The sequence below is a fragment of the Colletotrichum truncatum genome (assembly GCF_014235925.2).
Source record: "Colletotrichum truncatum strain CMES1059 chromosome Unknown Contig_0003, whole genome shotgun sequence".
Lineage (NCBI taxonomy): Eukaryota > Fungi > Ascomycota > Sordariomycetes > Glomerellales > Glomerellaceae > Colletotrichum > Colletotrichum truncatum.
The window spans coordinates 5,937,347-5,956,330 of record NW_027222400.1 but is presented as its reverse complement, the minus strand read 5'-3'; the positions used below and the strand labels follow the sequence as shown (position 1 = coordinate 5,956,330).

General features: G+C 47.1%; 8 protein-coding genes across 8 annotated transcripts; 3 read left to right on the top strand and 5 right to left on the bottom strand.

The window, feature by feature from the left end:
* Positions 1–1,287: 1,287 nt before the first annotated feature.
* CTRU02_206513 (MFS transporter) lies at positions 1,288–3,066 on the top strand (the record flags this gene model as incomplete). Its single annotated transcript, XM_036730123.1, has 2 exons — positions 1,288–1,533; positions 1,591–3,066. The coding sequence occupies 2 exons, from the start codon at positions 1,288–1,290 to the stop codon at positions 3,064–3,066; spliced, it is 1,722 nt and encodes a 573-aa protein (XP_036578096.1).
* Positions 3,067–4,118: 1,052 nt separating this feature from the next.
* On the top strand, positions 4,119–6,017 carry CTRU02_206512 (carboxylesterase family protein; the record flags this gene model as incomplete). Its single annotated transcript, XM_036730122.1, has 6 exons — positions 4,119–4,781; positions 4,837–4,926; positions 4,979–5,144; positions 5,194–5,544; positions 5,592–5,690; positions 5,806–6,017. 6 exons carry the CDS (start codon positions 4,119–4,121, stop codon positions 6,015–6,017), a joined length of 1,581 nt encoding a protein of 526 aa, XP_036578095.1.
* Positions 6,018–6,346: 329 nt separating this feature from the next.
* CTRU02_206511 (rieske domain-containing protein) lies at positions 6,347–6,964 on the bottom strand (the record flags this gene model as incomplete). Its single annotated transcript, XM_036730121.1, has 2 exons — positions 6,347–6,610; positions 6,668–6,964. The coding sequence occupies 2 exons, from the start codon at positions 6,962–6,964 to the stop codon at positions 6,347–6,349; spliced, it is 561 nt and encodes a 186-aa protein (XP_036578094.1).
* Positions 6,965–7,639: 675 nt separating this feature from the next.
* CTRU02_206510 (rieske domain-containing protein) lies at positions 7,640–8,430 on the bottom strand (the record flags this gene model as incomplete). The annotated part of the gene is made up of 2 exons (XM_036730120.1): positions 7,640–8,139; positions 8,241–8,430. 2 exons carry the CDS (start codon positions 8,428–8,430, stop codon positions 7,640–7,642), a joined length of 690 nt encoding a protein of 229 aa, XP_036578093.1.
* A 1,111-nt stretch (positions 8,431–9,541) lies between these two features.
* On the bottom strand, positions 9,542–11,333 carry CTRU02_206509 (cytochrome p450; the record flags this gene model as incomplete). Its single annotated transcript, XM_036730119.1, has 5 exons — positions 9,542–10,479; positions 10,535–10,717; positions 10,773–10,857; positions 10,924–11,012; positions 11,072–11,333. The coding sequence occupies 5 exons, from the start codon at positions 11,331–11,333 to the stop codon at positions 9,542–9,544; spliced, it is 1,557 nt and encodes a 518-aa protein (XP_036578092.1).
* Positions 11,334–12,149: 816 nt separating this feature from the next.
* On the top strand, positions 12,150–13,829 carry CTRU02_206508 (uncharacterized protein; the record flags this gene model as incomplete). Its single annotated transcript, XM_036730118.1, has 4 exons — positions 12,150–12,373; positions 12,428–12,806; positions 12,870–12,947; positions 13,005–13,829. The coding sequence occupies 4 exons, from the start codon at positions 12,150–12,152 to the stop codon at positions 13,827–13,829; spliced, it is 1,506 nt and encodes a 501-aa protein (XP_036578091.1).
* A 466-nt stretch (positions 13,830–14,295) lies between these two features.
* Positions 14,296–16,065, bottom strand: CTRU02_206507 (cytochrome p450; the record flags this gene model as incomplete). Its single annotated transcript, XM_036730117.1, has 4 exons — positions 14,296–15,296; positions 15,373–15,441; positions 15,504–15,606; positions 15,670–16,065. The coding sequence occupies 4 exons, from the start codon at positions 16,063–16,065 to the stop codon at positions 14,296–14,298; spliced, it is 1,569 nt and encodes a 522-aa protein (XP_036578090.1).
* Positions 16,066–16,888: 823 nt separating this feature from the next.
* CTRU02_206506 (cytochrome p450 71b25) lies at positions 16,889–18,916 on the bottom strand (the record flags this gene model as incomplete). The annotated part of the gene is made up of 2 exons (XM_036730116.1): positions 16,889–17,173; positions 17,234–18,916. 2 exons carry the CDS (start codon positions 18,914–18,916, stop codon positions 16,889–16,891), a joined length of 1,968 nt encoding a protein of 655 aa, XP_036578089.1.
* Positions 18,917–18,984: the final 68 nt, after the last annotated feature.

The window sequence follows — 18,984 nt, the reverse complement described above, 5'->3', positions numbered from 1 at the left end:
TGGACAGCACGGGAACAGCCATCAGGCAGAGACTCGAAAGTCTGGATACTCTGGAACTTGGACGTATCGTCTCTTACATTAATGGAAACCTGCGTACCTCATGATATGTAATATGTGATATCAGGAGTGGAAATTGCAAATCCTTTGGATTGTGGCTTCATACAGTGTCATCCTATTTAGGTCATTCTCTTTAGGCCATCCTATTTAGGACACCGTATTTTAACTGCGCGCTTGGATGAATATGACTAAGGTTTTCCCCCACTACCCTCTGATAGTGGGTCATACCAAGCTTTCAACCGGAGCAGCGCCATGAAGACCCCTATTTTATGTGATGTCATTATCCTATCTATCTTTGTCGCTGATGAGCCAAAAAGAATTGTTGAGTAATGCTGTTTGTATTAAGTATGTAATATGAACTTGCACTGGAGCTTGGACCGAGAGTAGCCCCAGCCGGTCCATTTCAGCTCGGCGCTGTCCGTGGGACAGATGTTTACTGAACTTAAACAGTTCCTGTAACAAGCGTTGAGGCGGCTTGTTGTCTCCGCCACCATGATCCACATTGTAGCCATGACAGGGAGGCTAACTTCTCAGTTAAACACGTCATATGAGGGGATTTTCTTGTGTTGTGTGGGTTGGTAAGGCTAGGTAGCAAGATTAAGGGATACAGACGTGGTATTGTGTGAACCAATCGTGATCCAAATCGAGCACAGAGCTCAAGTCGCCAAGCGTGCTAGTGTGGGCAAAATTCCAATCCAAGTTACTGAATTGGCGTGAACGAAACAGGCCACCAATACATGATGCCCAAACTTGTCGCCCTTGCATGTTATTCGCTAACTTCGTTGCTGTTTTGGTAAAAACCGTCAAGCCAGTAAGCCAAGCTGACACAGTTTCTGACCACGACTCCGAGAATGGCTAGTTGCATGCACTCCAAAACCGAAACGATTTGAAAGTGCACATATTAACCAGTCAAAATGAAGTGGCTGAAAAGATTAAGCTCATAACCAAAGGATCAAAAAGCTCAAACAACATGTGGCCACATCAGGGAAAAAGAGCCGCATCGAATGTACAGAACAGAACGTTGGTTGAGCACCTACGCGCAATACCGCCACAACTAGGACACATCACTATGCCTTCAGACTCTATAATTCGGCGCTATCCCGCCGGCCGTTGTCACTTCAACTTTCAGACTGAAACGGTACGGACGAGGCATATCACCTGGAACCCTGGGCCACTTGAAAAGCCAACACTAAAGGCCCCCAGCAGTTCGCCGCCTGCACGATTATCAAAATGCCACCACAAGCTGACTGCGACAATGGCATCACTGCCGTATCGACTAATTCCACAGTCACCGATATCGAGAAGCAAGTCGAGCACATTCCGAACAAGATGCAGCAGGTGATGGAGGGGCCTGCCACGAAGACATATAAATCAAATTGGAATAAACCTGTTCCATTTTACGTAGCATTCACCTCTCTCGGCATAATGGTTCTGGTAGTATCGCTTGATGCCACAATGCTAGCTGTTGCTATCCCAGTGAGTTTCTAGCTATTCTTACCCGGCCTCAACCGCGCTGACCACGGCATCCTAAAGGCCATCACATCGCAACTCGGCGGCACAACCCTTGAAGCCTTTTGGGCCAGCATCTCCTTCATGCTCGGTGTCGTCGTAACACAACCGATTTACACTAGCGCATCTGACGTTCTCGGCCGAAAGATGTCCATGTATGCGGCGTGCATTCTCTTCTTGATTGGATCTATCATCTTTGCCGTAGCAAAGTCCATGCCCATCGTCATTCTTGGGCGCGTGATCCAGGGTCTAGGCGGAGGTGGTCTAGACGTCCTTTCCGAGATTATTACTGCCGACATCACGACTTTGAAAGAACGGCCACTCTGGATTGGACTACACAGTATACCAATGGCGGCAGGGACACTTGCAGGCCCCATAATCGGTGCATTACTCAGTGAATACTCCGATTGGCGATGGATTGGCTGGATGAACATACCCATTCTTGCCGTTGCCGTCATTTTGGCCTTTTTCTTCCTGGATCTCAAACCGATTAGCGGTAGTCTTCGTTCTAGGTTGGGGAGGCTTGACATGGTTGGCATGCTTCTGTTTGCCGTCGGCTGCACTCTGTTCTGCCTGCCGCTCAGTTGGGCCGGCGCAATGTACCCTTGGTCGTCATGGAAGACGATCGTACCGCTCCTTGTCGGTGTCATTTTCATCCTGGCATTCTGCGTCTGGGAATCGAAACCGTCCGAACCTGTTTTTCCGTATCGAATCTTTCAGTCTAGAACTGCACAAGTCGCGCTCACCGGGGCCCTCATCCACGGCATGATTACGTACGCCATCTTGATATACGTGCCTCTACAATTCCAGGCAGTCCTTCTCCAGTCGCCTTTACGATCCGCTGTTAACGTCCTCCCCATGTGTGCGATGGTAGTTACCTTCTCCGGTCTTTCAGCGGTTGGCGTCGAGTACACAAGACGATACCGCTGGGAGATTTGGCTAGGCTGGATCGCTTGCACAGTGGGCACTGGTCTCTGTGTTCTTTGGGACAGAGAGTCTTCCGTTGCCGAGATTGCTGGGTTCCAGATCCTCCTTGGCATCGGCATTGGCACACTCTTCACGCTCCCCAGCATTCCGCTTCAGGCCGCCATGGAAAGCGCTGATGATCATGGGCTAGCAAGTGGGATTTTGGTATCTTTCAGGTTGTTCGGTGCTCTCATTGGTCTGTCCATGGGATCGACCATATTCAGTAGCATTTTTGGAAAGAAAATTGCTCCATTGCTACCGCTTCCTGAAGCCTTGTCTGCTTTGGAAAATCCAAGTGAAGCGGTCGGCTTCATACCATACTTGAGAGACCTCGAATCTTCAATGCCAATAGAGGTGATAAGTGCTATCAAGGCCGTTTACAATGATAGCATGAGGTCGATTTGGTACACCCTGACAGCATTTGGTGGAATTGGACTTATTCTGTCATTCTGGATGGAAGAACTTACGCTTGAGACGGAAGAATTGGGTAGGCAACACTTTGAAGCTGGTGCACCAAGAAGTGAGAAGCAGTAGGGTCTCTCAACGATAAAAGCTTGTTTGTCAATAGTGATGTCAGGCACGAAGCTGTATTTAACACTGACGTTTTCGTGTCAATCAGTATTCTTGGAGTAATACTGCACCAAATCCCTTGCGGAGCCTATGCAAAGCACCCGGGTAGACTAGCCACATTCATGTTCATTTTGTCTTTATAAGGTAATTAGTAGTAGTTGGGATAGGAAATACGTTTACAGTCCAAACTCAGAAGACTTTGATTTAACGACAAGCGCCATTCTGAGAATGATCAACAATTGCTACCCTAGATGTTCATAAGGTGTACAGACACAAGATTCCATAAAGACAAGAATGGAAACACGCTACAAATAGTATAAGAAACAATAGCGGCACTCCCCGACTTTTGCAGGACCTGCGAGAAATTGTCGATGATGGCTCAGTCGCACCTGACCCACAATCAACGGAAGGTGGGCGCAGCAAGCATCATTCCGCCCCAATACCGCCCTGAGTTCTCGCTTCAACCCCACGTTCCCGCTCTTGGTAGACCGGAGATATCTACCTTATGTAAAATACCTTCTGGAATATTTTCAGGGGGCGAAGTGTGATTTAAACTGTGGGCCACTTCTCCGATGCCCCGGACAAGGACGGCATTTTCCGTGCTAAATCAGCCGCCGCTTCGTGAACAAGAGCTATTGAGCAAGTTCATCCCAGGCTACGAAGCCTTGTGGGGCAGATGCGAGCCAATAGCAGGAACTGATTGTTTCTAAATACAACATCAAAGACTTATCCTTCTCGTACGGGAAAGCATCCAAGGTGATCCTTAATGTTGAAAAAAGACTAAGACAACATTCATCATTGAGGCTTAGTGGTGTGATACCTTACGCGGCTGGGACTACGCGTCGTGCTCTCCGATGAATGCGGAGACTCTTATATACAGAGTCTTCTTAAGCATGATTAATCAAATATATATATTTGGTGCCATCGCGATCATATGAGTGGTGGCCTTTTGTTGTAAGCGCAGAGTGATCACAACAACCTTCAACCGACCACAAGCAACTCTCCCTGTGTTTAATATGAAGTTCCAACATTCATCGCTGCTGATGGCAGCCTCGACAACTCTGGCTCAGACTACGACCTTAGCCCCTACTGCAACCTCAAGTACCGGCAGCATGCCCTCCGTAACTCTTGACTACTGTACTGTCGCGGCTGCTGCAGGCAATGAGTCTTTGGGATATTACAAGTACCAAAACATTCGTTTCGCCGCCGTTCCGACCGGCGACCTTCGTTGGGCCAAGCCGCAAGAACCTCCCGTAGAGACGGAAGTCAACACCGGTACTTTGGCGTCGGCCGATGTTGCATGTAGCTCCGAGGAAGACTGTCTCTACGTCGACGTCTGGGCCCCTGCTGGTTCTGAAGGCAAGAACCTCCCCGTTATGGTTTGGACGTACGGCGGCGGCTTTGAAGGCGGCAGCAAATCAGAGAACACCCCTGAAGGTCTTTTCGATCTATCCAAGGAGTTCGTTTACGTCGCCTATAACTACCGCCTCGGCCTTACCGGCTTGGCCAATGGACCCACCTTCTTGCACGAGGGTGGCACTTCCAACACTGCCATCTGGGATGTTGAAGCTGCTTTCAAGTGGACAAAGAAGTACATTAGCAACTTTGGCGGCAACCCTGATGAGATTACCGCCGTTGGCTTTTCCGCTGGCGGGTCACAGGTACTCTTCCAGATGACTGTAAGTTCTAGACCGCTCTTTAGGCCAGGTGATTAAACTAACGTCACATTTGCAGCGATTTGCTGGCCACGCTGAGCAGCTATACAACCGCGCCTATGTCATGTCGCCAGGTTTCGTTCCTGGTGCTGGCCACCAGCACGCCGAGGTATGCACAATTACTATTTCCATGTCGAAGCTAATACTAACACTACCGAAAGGCATTCTGGCTGAACGTCTCTTCTGAAGCCGGTTGCGCTGGTGGAAATTTGGAGTGCATGCGTAGCATTGATTTCGATACACTCAACACTGCTGCCTCCACCGTCAAATCCGCCTATACTTATCAGTTCCAGCCCCGTGTTGACGGCGACATCATTGCTGATACTTGTATGACCCCTAACAAATAATCTCTGCATAGCCAGCTAACCAGAGACAGACGAGGCTCAGCTTTACCAGGGCCGATTCAACTTCACCGGCCCCGTTGTTGCTACACACGAACAACATGAAGCCAACTCGAGTCCCTACGACGATGTGAACACCACAGAGGACGTCGCCACATACCTCCGTATCTTCTTCCCTTCTATCACCGACAGTGTCGTTGATGAGATCCTTGCACTATACCCCGAGAGCGATTATACCGAGCCTGGTCTGCGTTTCGCGGACATGAAGCAGCATTTTGATTTGACCGCCCACAACCTTGCTCTCACGCACGCTATGAATAACCAAACATGGAACGGACTGGTTGCTCTTGACTCTGCCACCCACGGCACTGATCAGAGTTATTACTGTAAGTATAATAACCGACTCACGTCGATGTAGTCTAACTCTTTCCAGGGTACAGCACATACACACTTTCCAGCTCCACTTCCACTAGCAGCGAAGTCTCCAACTCCACGGCCACATCTGCATCTGCGGCTGCCACCGCCACTTCCAGTGCTGGCGGGCCCCCTTCCGGCGGCGCCGGTGGTCCTGGTGGCGGTTCCTCTGTCAATGCTACCATTGCTGTAAGCTATCATATCTGGTTACCTAGATAAGCTCATGCTGACAAGTTTCAAGGTCATGATGCAGAAGTATCTCCTGTCTTTTGTTCTCACTGGAAACCCCAACACCAAGTGGACGGAGGACAAGCTAGAGTGGCCCCAGTACGGTAACTCTTCTACCGCTGGCACCCAGATCGTCTTCAACACCACCTTCTACTTGGACGAAGATGACCTGGCCAACGACAAGGCACTGTTCTGGAACAAGGCACTCTGGTACTGAGTTCCAGCAATGACTACGGTGACTTTTCTCCACATAAATGCATGTTTCAATACTATACATTTTCCTTTACATCTTCTTCAGTGCCATACTTTTTCAAAGTTCATTCCCAAAACTTGACTATTGTTTGCCCAATAAACTCAAGACATTTCATAATCCACGCAGGATAAAATCAGTCCCAAACCAATGCTCTTGCGAGTAACATAATATTTGAGATACATTGCCGTCCGTTATTTGACTAATCTTCACGTCCAAGCTTACAAGTCTACTCGAGTGCTGTCGTCTGTTTGCTCGGAGTGCGCAAAAGGGGAATCATACATTTGTAGGGATATCTAACCAATTCTCTGCTTTCTCCTCACCCAAACTTCTTTCTCTGCAACATCATCTATCGAAATCAAAGCTTCCGATGCTGTAAAGTCCCGCAGCTGCACCTCCCAAACGCCAAGTTTATACCGAGCCCGATCTGACATTCCCGAGAAAAGGTCAAATGACCAGCTATGCTTCGGGCACGTTATACCAGCGCTAAGAACTATACCAAAATCCTCAATGTCAAAAGGTACACCTTGAGAAAGCGGGTATGACGAATGTGGGCATTTCTGAAATCAATGGTGGTCAGCTTGAAGAAATCTCGACACCTACAGCGACTGACTCACATGGTCGATCGCATGAAACTTTCCTTTGAACCTGAACACAAGGACCTGGTCTTTCAGATCCGCCTCCATTTCGGCACTCTGGATATCGTCTGTCCCAATGGGCACCTCAGTGGCCTGCGGCGTAGAGCCGTTTGTTTTGGGTGCGTGAAAGACCTTGCATCCCGGCTGGAGATCTGTGCTGCAGAAGCGAAGATCCGAGAGGTTGCCATCATCCGACCCTAAATCGGGGAAAGACGAAGCGACACCGACCGAGAACCACCCTGCATCGGCTCGGGACCGCGGTTTGAAGGTGTTCATTTCCTTACGGGCGGTTGTTCTGTGTTAAGTGCCCCATGCCGGTTTCTTGAACTAAACGGCTTTGGCCGCGTCGATAAAGGTAAATTTGGGAGACCGGTGGGTTGGTCATGTGACGTATCACGTGGCACTCTAAGTATCCGGACTCCTCCGAAGCGTCCCCCATGTCATTCAGCAAGATAAGGCCTATGAATTAGTTGCTAGAATTTATTGATGTTGGTTAGTCCTTTTTACTTGATCCTCTGTTTATAATTGCCAGCTTGCGAATGTTCGTATCGTGATTTGTTCAGAAACACAGTGTTTGTCACTTCTTACCAAAAATATGATTTTCAACATGGGAGAAAAGAGCGCTATTCCCAAGTTTTTGTTTCATTTTTATTTCGATCTGCAGTTAATGAATCACAAAAAGAGTAATAACTTCAAAATTGCACCCAAATGATACCATTGGAAGATCCGAAGTGCATATGTCTCGGAAATAGCATTTCTGTCATCATCTGTGAAATCCTCACATAACAGTAGAGACACGGATTCATATAGAGACAGCCAAGAGACTGGATGAAAGAATGAATTTTCTTGTACCTTGAGTAAGGCAGGTGCTCAATGTAAACTTTAAAGAAGGCATGCCATGATACTTATTTTTATTTGATTTTAAGGCTTATCGCCCCTTCTCATACTCTTTTACTTGACTTTATTCATACCATTGCAGACATATTGTTGCTGCTGCATATTGAAATCCTTTAAAGCCTCCTCAAACTTGGCGCTCTTGTCTCCACCAACGACGGCCTTCACATCATCTTCACTTTCCCAACCAGTCGCAACCATGAAAACCTTCTTCTTTTCACCTTTGTGAACAATCTCGCCAATCGACCAACCATGTGCGCCTGCGACATACCCTTTAGTGACACCTCCAGAGCTAGCTTGGGCACGCATAAGTGACTGCCACTTTTCCTGAAAAGCTCCAGCATCGACGTCGACGGAGAGGTAGCACCCAGTAAGGAGGACGACCTTGGCATCCGCAACTTTAGCAAAGTCGTCGCCCTTTAGATCGAAGTAACCGGTCCAAGGTAGAACTGGACCTGATGGACTAGACATGTCGATGACTTGGCCCCAAAGGCTTCTCATTGCTTGGCCATCGGGAGATTGTTTTGCAGCATCTGCAGCTTCAACGGAACTCCAGACTAATGACAGAGTAAGTAAAATATTTCGAAGCAGTGTTTTTTCGGATGAAAGCATCGAAACTGATCATAATGTTGATGTGTTACGGATGGGGAGACTTCACCTGCGGCTAAATGAACACTCTTGCAAGGGCTGTCGTTCAATCCGCCGGGTCCTTGAACACTCTCCCATTGGGCCAGAAGGTTGGTAATGCCTACGGCTTTAGAGTGAAGTTCCTTTATCTCTTTAGTTGCAGGTAAGTTTTCGTAGTCCTGCTTGACAGGAATCCACCCTAATTCGACGATTTGAGACATGATTGGCAGGTGGATATGTACGTTCGATAATTGGGTGCAAATAGGTGTTTATTCAATCGGTGTTTGGTAGTAAATACTAGATGCTGAGCGGCTAGTTATCCTTTTATCTAGGGTTGGAAAAACAGGGGGTTCCGTTGATGACGGTGATAATGTGAACAACAGAAGAAAGGTTATTGGCATTCAAACTAAGGTACATTAGCCTTTGCTCCAAACAAAGCCAGCTCGCTCAACCTTCCACCCGGTCGATCTACTTTACTAAGTTATCATGCATCTCACAAGGTGACCGGCGGGGAGCTGCCAAGTCTCCGTGTTGCCTCAAATTGCTCTGATACAGAAACGAGACCCAATGTTACCCATATTAGATCCTAAAGATATGCAACATGACCATTTCGAGCGTGTCAGGAGGGTGCTCCCTGTGGATTCCAATCCTGCAAGTCCAAACGGATATACCCGCAAAGCTCCAGCCTGGCCTTGATCGAGTATGATGAACGGTAGCCGTCGGATGCTTAACCAGGCATTGCCAAATCTTCTTTCTCTGACACATTAAGACTCTTGGGAAAGCCGGCCTGTGCTCTTATGGTCTGGCACCTATATGTTGCAAGGTATGGTGTCACCACCCTCATCCACGGAATAATCCTAAACCCTGCGTCTCACGTCAGTTTAAAATTTCACTCAAAACCTTACACGTTACGGTTCATACGATGTGTCTTTGAGCACAGAAAGCCTACAGTAACTCACAGTCAGTTACAAGGACATTATTATAAGCTCTGTCATCTGGCAGGACTAGCGATATCTTGGGCAAAGATGGTACACACGGGGATTGCTCTATGTTATGTCTTCATGTTCTTACTATGGAGCAGGATGCACTTGGAAATTTGGCAAAATACAATACAAATTTCTGAAAATCGCAAGATGTATAGTGATCCCTGGCATCACGACAAATTGAGGAAGGAAAGAATTGGCACTTTATTGCTAAGCAATTGCGGCATGCGCTCGAGACCTAAACGCTCAGAAATACAATGCATTCTTGCCCTCCGAAATGCTCTCGATTTAACAATCAATCTTAATATAAAGCAAGAGAACTTTTAGCAACATAGACCGCGCATCATCACTATTCCCGGCCTATAGCCCTGAATTCAATTGGCTTTCTCAAGTCAGGTGTCCAGCCCATTCCAGCTCTCTGGGGCTTCATCACCTCATTCACTCCACCCGGCATCCGGATATCATAACGCAAGAGCATGCGAGCAAGGATCAGTTTGATCTCGTTGTTAGCAAAGTAGCGGCCAGGGCACACGTGGGAGCCATAACCCCAAGCCAGGTTCTCCTTCGTCGCATGGCTGAAAGTGTATTGCTCCTTGTTCTTGTAATGGTTGGGGTCTGGGGTCTCTCCGCTGCGAAGCTTGAGAAATCGATATGGATCAAATTTTTGCGGGTCGGGGAAAAGGACCGGATCGAAGAGAGGGGGCGCGAATATCGCTTCAACAGTGATACCCTCGGGGATAAATGTTCCATCCTTCAAAGTAATGTCTTTCTCGACATAACGGTGAAAGTGTGAAGGCGTCGTGGGGTTCAGCCTCTGTGCTTCTTTCATGACGCTGTCGAGCAGCTTTAGTTCGTGCAATGCGCTCGGACTTAATTTTCCGTCAAATTGCTCGCAGACGCTGCGGGCCTCCTCTCGCAGCTCTTTCACCAGTTCTGGGCGAATGGCCAATTGGTATAGAGTTTGAGCAATCGTAGAAGATGTGTTGTGAGTTGAAGCGACACCAAGTTGTACCATTGAGCCAGCCAAATCGTCATCTGTTTGTTTCCATGCGTCCTGTTTCGCCATCATCCAGGCTAGCATGTCGTCGTATGAGGCATGGCCAGCTTCAACCTCTTTACGTCGTTGCTCAATAATTGGCACAACAAGTCTTTTGGAAGCTTTCAAATGGTTCCATGATTTGGCGAGCTGAGTACGTTCGCGTTTAAAGAAGCGAGCCACCGGACGCATCCATCCTGGGTACATCTGAAGCATGTGCACAGAAGCCAAAACATTTTCAGTGAAATGTACTATAGTTATGATATTAGTTTGGTGCTCGATAAGATTGGTAGTGTAGAGACTCACTGCTATCATGGATGAACTGTTCGTCACGGCACACTTCTGGGCCAACATAAACAGATCCAGAGACGATAGCAACGATGCGAAGAGATGTCCGATAAATTGGATGTGAAGTCCAGTCATTGCAGGTTCCGATGATCTCATCAACTGTTCTTTCAACTTCAGAGACAAGATGCTGGTTGATGCGTTCTTTTGCCGATTAGCATGAGGGAAAGCAAACAAATTGAAAGTTGATGGTACTTACTTAGGTTTCTAGTTAGGTCTGAGCGGATGCAGTGCACCAGGAAGGGGTTGCCGGAAGGCAGACCTGTGTACTGTCTGAGTACCCTCTTCAAATGATGACGATATTTAGCAAGAGGTCTTGACATGCTTTACTTTATGAAGTTAAGACTTACTTGATCATATGCTTTATTTTTATTGAGGACAGCCTCAGACATATTCCAGAGCTCATCCAGTGCATTTCCTGGCAAAACAATTCGTTCACCTAGGTAAAGGTACTTTGTTAATTGGGTCCGATCCGGTGCCTCGCAGAACAATCAATACCTTCATAGTGTGTGACTCGAAAAGCTTTGTTCTTGCATTTTTGATATCCATCCCAGTAGAATCTCATAGGGTCCCTCAAGAACTCGTTTCGCCGTTTGTAGTAACCTCCAATTTCCTCTCCCATGAGAGGGATTTGGCTGATTTTTTTTCGTATACGCAAGCGAGGGTAAATGTATGTGGCAGAGAAGATAACTGCAATAATGACCAGCAGTGCGCCCCGCTCACTCAAGGCGGATAGAAAGATGTCTTTGACTTGAGACATGATGAATGACGAGGAGAGGTGCAAATGGTTGATTTACAGCTGTTAATTGATTACAAAGAGGAGAACACGATGGCAAGTAGCCTCATCAGCGCCACCGCATCTAGCTATATGTGGCAGTAATGGGTACGGCAGACTTCAGCATTGTCGCATGATCCTCGTCCATGTAACACAAGACCCTGTTTAGGTACTTTTCTCGCTTTCGAGGTATTACTTGGCGGTTAATCTGACAGTATGGTCAAGTCTGATTGTTTATGCCTGTGGAGCGCCGGAGCCGGTGCGTTTTCATTAGGCCCCTTGGCTTTGGGTCAAAGTTGGCAAAAGCAAGGCGGTGGGTACTATGCAGAAACATCCGGGTACGGGTGGGTATGCCTGAGACGTCACATCCTACCAGCAAACCTGAGCACTGGGTTTCCCGAATCGATACGCCTTGTTCATACGGCGACTTTTGACGTTTCTAGTAGGCAGTGCAGATATGCACCAACTGAATCGCCGTGGTTTCCCAGAATATTAGCATATTCATTAGATGCATATTCTGAGTGTCGGGGTAGCGAAATGTGGCTATTTATGGCAGATGGAATTCTGCCTCATAACCACCACGTAGAAGGTTTAGGATTGACAGGGCTTGCTAGACTTTGAATGATGGGTCAGAGGAAACGAGAATCAGCGCTTGGAATTTAGGTGAGACTGCATGTAAAGTATCTGAAGAACTTCATATCTTCGTTATTCTCCTCACAGCATTTGTTCCACTTGTGTCATTCTACACTCAACTTCTCCTTCAAAGTTACCGTTTCCAACATTCATCTTTAAGATTTCAATATGCCATCGCAAAACTCGAAAGGCACGTCACAACAAAGCAGTTCTCCATACGAGGACCGTCATGTCTCTATGGGTTCTGGAAGTAATCTTAGCTTGGAGAAAGTCAAAGATGACCCTTTTGTCATTGATTGGGAGGGACCTGATGACGTCTTGAATCCTCAAAAATGGAGTTCCCGAACTAAGCTTGCTCATGTGCTTCTTGTTAGCTCTTTCACGCTTTACTCGTGAGTAAGCTCTTGAATACTGGAGACAATTCTCATTGACTTATATGAAAATAGCAACCTGGCTGCAGTCATGTTTGCTCCTGGTGCTCAGTATTTGGTTAAAGAATTCGGGGTTACCAGTCCAATGGTCTCATCACTGACTGTCTCGATCTATGTCCTTGGATACTGTGTCGGACCTTTTCTTATTGCACCATTGTCCGAGATATACGGCCGACTTGGTGTCTATCACATGTGTAACTTGACATATGAACTCTTCACTGTCGGATGCGCTCTAAGTACCAATACTTCGATGTTTCTCGGCTTTCGATTTCTTGCTGGTTGTGCCGGTGCAGCTCCAATGGCCGTTGGAGGTGGGACAATCGCAGATATGTATAGCGCCGATGAGCGCGGCAAGGCAATGGCCCTCTTCAGCCTTGGTCCTCTACTAGGTCCGGTGAGTAATGCATGAGGAAGTTTTTTCAACAGTTTCAACCTCTTTTATCTGACTTTCAACCAGGTTATTGGGCCAGTTTTGGGTGGTTTTCTCACTCAATACAGCGGTTGGCGCTGGACGTTCTGGTTGATCTTCATATTGGTATTACCCCGGGCCCTCTGATGAACATTCAGAATTGATTCTAACAGAATATTCAAGGCTGCAGTTGTGTCCCTTATCGGAGTATTTGTCATGCGCGAAACCTTCGAGCCTGTCCTATTAGAACGAAAAGCTGCCTTCCTGCGCAAGCAAACTGGTAACGACCAACTCCGAGCTCGAACGACCAAAGACATAACACGATGGCAACTTCTCGGCCGTGCAGTTGTACGACCTACAAAGATGCTACTCTTCTCGCCCATCATTCTACTCTTGTCTCTATACTGCGCACTCATGTTTGGACTTACCTATCTTCTATACACGACTTTCCCTTCCGTTTTTCAGACAAAGTACGGCTGGGGTCCTAGCCTTGCTGGACTTGCCTATCTCGGAATTGCGATCGGCATGATATTCGGTGTTGGACTTGTCGGCGCAGTAAGCGATAAGCAGATGAAGAAGACCAAGGCCACAGGAGCCCCTGCAAGGCCTGAAATTCGCCTTTTATTGTCCGTCTGGATGTCACCGGTCGTGTCCATTGGATTCTTTTGGTATGGCTGGAGTGCCAATGCGAACACCCATTGGATTGTGCCTGTATTAGGCACATTCGTGATTGGATTTGGTTCTTTCATCATTCTTATGCCGTCCCAAATCTACCTCGTGGACGCTTTCGGAGCAGAAGCCTCAGCATCGGCTTTGGCTGCAAACACATTTATGAGAAGCCTTTTTGGCGCATTCCTACCTCTTGCAGGTCCAGGATTGTATAAGGGGCTGGGCCTAGGCTGGGGTAACAGTTTGCTGGCGTTTATTGGATTGGCATTTATCCCTGTTCCATTTCTGTTTTACAAGTATGGCGAGCGCCTTCGCGCAAGATTTCCTGTGGACTACTAGCTGGTTAAGTTTAAGCATGGATTAGATTGCTGTATTCAAATGGCAATTACTTAGATTTCATTATCCCGTAGATATCTGCTCAATTGTTGACAGTCAACGTGTTACTCTAGCGTTCCCTATTGACTTTCTCGCATTCAAAACTTAGACAGTTGATTTTTGTAGTGCATACCAAAACACGAAGCTTTTGTTAACAGTCTACTCTACATAGTACTATCTGCACATGAAGATCCCTTTACTATTTGATTTTCCATCCTTTAGAGTCTTTATTAATGAAAACTATGCATTCTGATGAAGAAAAGCTTTGCAAAAAATGCAAAGTCGACATGCTTAGACAAGAGCGTGTTGGTCTTTTTTAATGGAAAGATGCAGAGAGAGACAGCATTTTGAATCACCTCAGTTCTTCTTCATAATCCAGTGTAATTCCATACACTTCGTTTAAGAATCTGCATATATCCTGATTCTTTAATTATCGTCTCTTGATCATAATCCTTGCCTTAGGATCAGCAACAAGCGACCACATGAAAGTTCGCGTTTGAGGTACGGATCCCTCGGCCAGCTTCCAGTCATATTTCAAGAGAAAGTGGCACAGCGCAACTTTGACTTCGTGAGCTCCGAAGAACCGGCCCGGGCACGCGTGTGTTCCAATACCGAAACCCATATGTTCGGGCGAAGTTGATGACACAAGTTGTGATCGGTGTTCCATACCTGGTTCTTGGCGAAGGTTGTAAAAGCGCCATCCATCCCACTTACTTGGGTTCTTATAGACATTTTCGTCCCAATGAAGATGCGACGAAACTGCTATAGATGTGCCTTTGGTCAGATGAAGTCCGTCCGACATTGTTACGTCTGCGTTAAGAATCCCGCGAAGGCCGCTAATTGCTGCCGGCTTCATCCGCTGGCATTCTTTCAAAACGCTGTCAAGTAACTTCATCTTGTGTAAGGCCATCTTGGTCCAGCCACCCTCTTCATCCAAGACTGTCTCTATCTCCTTGCGAAGTGGACTCAGAATCTCCGGGTGAGCTGCAAGATCAAGTATGATTTGAGTCAGAAGGTCTGTTGTTGTGTGCATTGCAGCCATCGAGAAAAGTAGCTGAACAGCGGAGGCATCATAAGGCATTCCTTTGGCGGCTTTTTCGGCCCACTCAACGGTGTCGTCGAACTGAACATTTGGATCTTCTGCCTTTGCACGTCTCCTACGCTCAAGCATCGGCTCAAATAGTCGGCGGGCTAGGCGAACCTGTGTTCGTGCTTCGCGGCAAGATGGTAGAATCCAATGTACCAGAGGGCGCATGTAACGTGGCCAGAGTCGAAGCATCACTGCTGCGCGGTTCACCGTGCCAGCATATGTGGTAGTTATCTTGAGCCATTCCTCGTTTTGATATAACGGGTCCCCCCCAAGGAACGCTTTTGACGATATCCGAGAAATCATGTTCAAGAGCGAAGATCTTAGTTCAACCTCATGAAATTCTGTTATTTCATATTAGTGCAACTCTCTAGCTTGACTTCTTTGGTCAATGGTGACTATTCAAATCACACTACGTACCCTCATCGTCTGTAAATATTTGCTGCATAGACGCTACACATTCTGATGAAAGTGAATCTGTAATTTTGCCTGGTAGTGAGTGACTAAATTAGAAAAATATCCCAAGCTGAAGACATTCTCGAAACACCTACTTAAATGGTGTGTTAATTGGCTCTTTGTAACCTCTCGCAAGATTTTGGCGTCTCGGGCACCTTGTTGTGTAAAGTCAAATCCAGGGATGCCTTCGTGGAAATCCTACCACTCCGCTATCAGTCGAGGCCCTTCATCTTTTCGCATCTTAGAATCTCGGATGGTTACCTGCAGGAATAACTTTACAAAATCAACTCGGTGGTCGTTTTTCAATTCAGCTGCATATTTAGGTGCCAACATGACGATCTCGCCACCGTCTGCAACCATTCGGAATCCTGGACTGTCGCGGAATTTTTCAAAGCCTTGTAGCACCATATCTCTTGCACCCATGAGGAATCTGTACTTTGCCTTCATGTGAAAAAGATCTAAATAGCCAGGTCGGTTTACCCATGGTAAGGGGGTTGACTTGGACGAACTTTTGAAGAAAGACAGAATTGATATGGTGGCAATTAAAACTGACACTGCGATGTAGTACGAATACCCTTCATTCCATTCCTTTGAAAAAGCTGTTGTGCTGTTGGCCATAACCATGGTGATGGCCTCTTGGCCAATTGCGGTATCCATGGTGAGCACCGCAAGAGAATATGCTTAAAGAGTAAGATAAAACGTCTGAATCAAAGAGCTAGAATTGTCGTGAGTCAATTCCAATTAGAAAGTGGTTGTGGTAAAGATATCGCCGCCAAAGAAGCTGACAACCAAGGCACAACGACGTGGAATATGGTGTTGGATTAGATATCCCCCGTTATAGCGATATCAACACCGGAAAACCAGCACAGGGATAGTCCCCCAAAACACCCCCTGCCGGCCGGCAGGCGCAGGCGCCAATGCTTGTGGGGAAGCCCCCCCACCAAGCTACCGGAGAATTGGTATCACAACCCAGGCCGGTGTCAGATCGTAGACCCGTATATAGGCCAAGAGTGGGCTAAAGTTTGCCAAGAAAAAATCGTCGCTTCGGCATGGTTATGGACAGGCGATCATGAACGATAATGGACATAAATCAAAAATACGCGTTGATACAAACACCTTCCTATCTTAGGACTAAACAACATGCCGCTCTAGTATCTATCATCTATCTGTGCATCTTAGACCGCCAAGACCGTATTTTTGATACGGAGGGTTGATTCCTCGGCAGGCGGTCATTACCCATTTTTGATGGTTTCACTGAAACCTTCTATGAAAACTAGTGTTGAGATCCTTCCCAGGCCTAACAGTATCTGGCTATCTAGCCCTCAGTATATTGAAGTCATCTATCATTAAACCTTCGATCCTCATGCTTTTATATCACGTGAAGCTGATTCATTAATCCTAATTAAGTGGACAGTGGGGAAGAAATCGTGGCTGTTCATGGAACCCAAATGGATGATAGTATATTGACAACTGAATAACTTCATAATGCAAACCTAACTCGAGACGGATACCCATCAGCTGGGTGGCTTCCTCCCCCTCCTGTGGTTTGATATACTCTATCACCGTTTACATGTTTTGGTGCCTTGCCTGGTAGTAAAACACCCAAGCCGATCTTTGCTTCTCCTTTGGCCGTTTTTGATTGGATGGCCTCCAATTCTTCGTATGCAGGTGTAAAATCAAACTCGCGCGCCACTAGCATGATAACAGCTTTGATTTCGACCATGGCCAACTCTGAGCCCATGCAAGCTCTAGGGCCCTTTTCAAACTATTGAGCACGATGTTAGTCAGACTGCATCATCGATGTATCAGAGTTGGAAGGACATACAGGACGCCAGGTGTCTGGAAGTGGATGCAACCCTGATGGGTCACTTGGGTCTGTTAGAAAGCGTTCAGGGAGAAATGTGTCTGGCTCTTTCCAGTAGCGAGGATTATGATGAAGACCGTGATGATTTCCGAAAACGATGCACCCTTCGGTAGGATATTTGGTCATAGACCCTGTACTGTCGCGATCATAGAGATAGAAGCCCGGCTTTCCATTTCTCAAGGTGGACGTAGGTGGATAAAGTCGAAGTGTTTCTTTAATGACGGCCATGGTATATGGGACATTGTTTACGAGATGCGGATTCCTTTTGAGCTGCTGAGCCGCACAAGAGACATCTGATCCCAACACTCGATTGTGTTCCTCGCGCACCTTGGCAAGGACTTCGGGGTGTTTTGATAGAATGTGTAAAACATATGTAATTGTTGAGCCCGTTGTGTCGTAGCCAGCGAGGAGTAGGAATCGCATCTGGCTTCTAATAACCCGGTCGAAGTGATCTTTCCCACCGAGTTCAGCGTATGGATCGACTGTAGCTTTTGTGTCGGTATAGCGGTTATTGACTTTGGATATAGCCCTGTTGATGATACAATCATCTTCATTGTTGCTGCTCCTGTTCTTTTGTTGTAGACCGGCGATGTATCTTTCCATCCTAAAGCCGTTATACATGTGCACCAGCGGTCGAATAAAGTTCAGGCTTGCGAAAGGCATGAATCCATCGACCAAAAGCCACCGCAACTGTGATACAATCGCATCGGCCATATCGTTGTAGGATTTCTGGCTGTCCATGTTGTGGTTCCAAATCGCCTTGCCAGACATGTCCATGGCCAGCATAAGAGCAGAATGATGCAATTGGAACACGCCACCCTGCGTCTTTGCTCGGCCTACGAGCTGGTCCCGGAAGACGCAAATGCTTTCGACAAGGTTAGGGACGAGTTCTGTTGCGCGACCAAAAGCCGGACGAAACACGTCTCGCCAGCGCTTCCACTCGTCTCCTTCCATGCTAACAAGGTCGTGTCCGCCGCTTAATGGCTTGATATAATTCTTCAGGAATGCAACTTTTGGCAGAGAGTTCTCTCCTTGTGTTGCTTGGCGCATAAGGTCTGGTGAGATAACCATCAACATGGGCCCAGTAAACGGCCACATGTCGAGATAGAAGGCCTTATCGAGATGCGGATACCGCCGCCTGACCTGATCGGCCAGCACAACCGTAGGCATGACATCGCGCGGTAAAGAGATCATGATACTCATCATCAGACCGAGATGTCCTAAGATGAAATTGTGAGGAGGCATAGGGATGCCATCGTTCTGTAAGCGACGAAAGAAGCTGCGAGCTTTATACAATGAAAAAGCAAAGTACGTAATGCCACCTATCACCGCAGTGATAAGCAGCATGTTGATTTGCGTCAGATGCATGGTGCTGACGGTGGTGTTGACAATGGTTGTGTTTGTATAGGTGCCAGTAGTGATGGAAACCGCGAGGGTGGTTTTTTTGTGTGTTTGAGAGGAAAACGTCGTTGGAGTTTGTACAGAACTGAAGAGATTCTGCACGCTGACGCACAGGGATTGTATGAGAATGAACAACAAAATCAAAACTTTGACTATGCGGGGGAAAATGGTAACAAGTGTACAGTCCCCCTGGCAGGAGTCTCGAATGAGGCACTTATTCAGGTCTGAAATGAGAAAAAGCATGGGTATCAGTCAATGTTGGAATCCATAGAGTTGGGTATTGGTTTGTCAGAAGAATAGCATTGTACAGG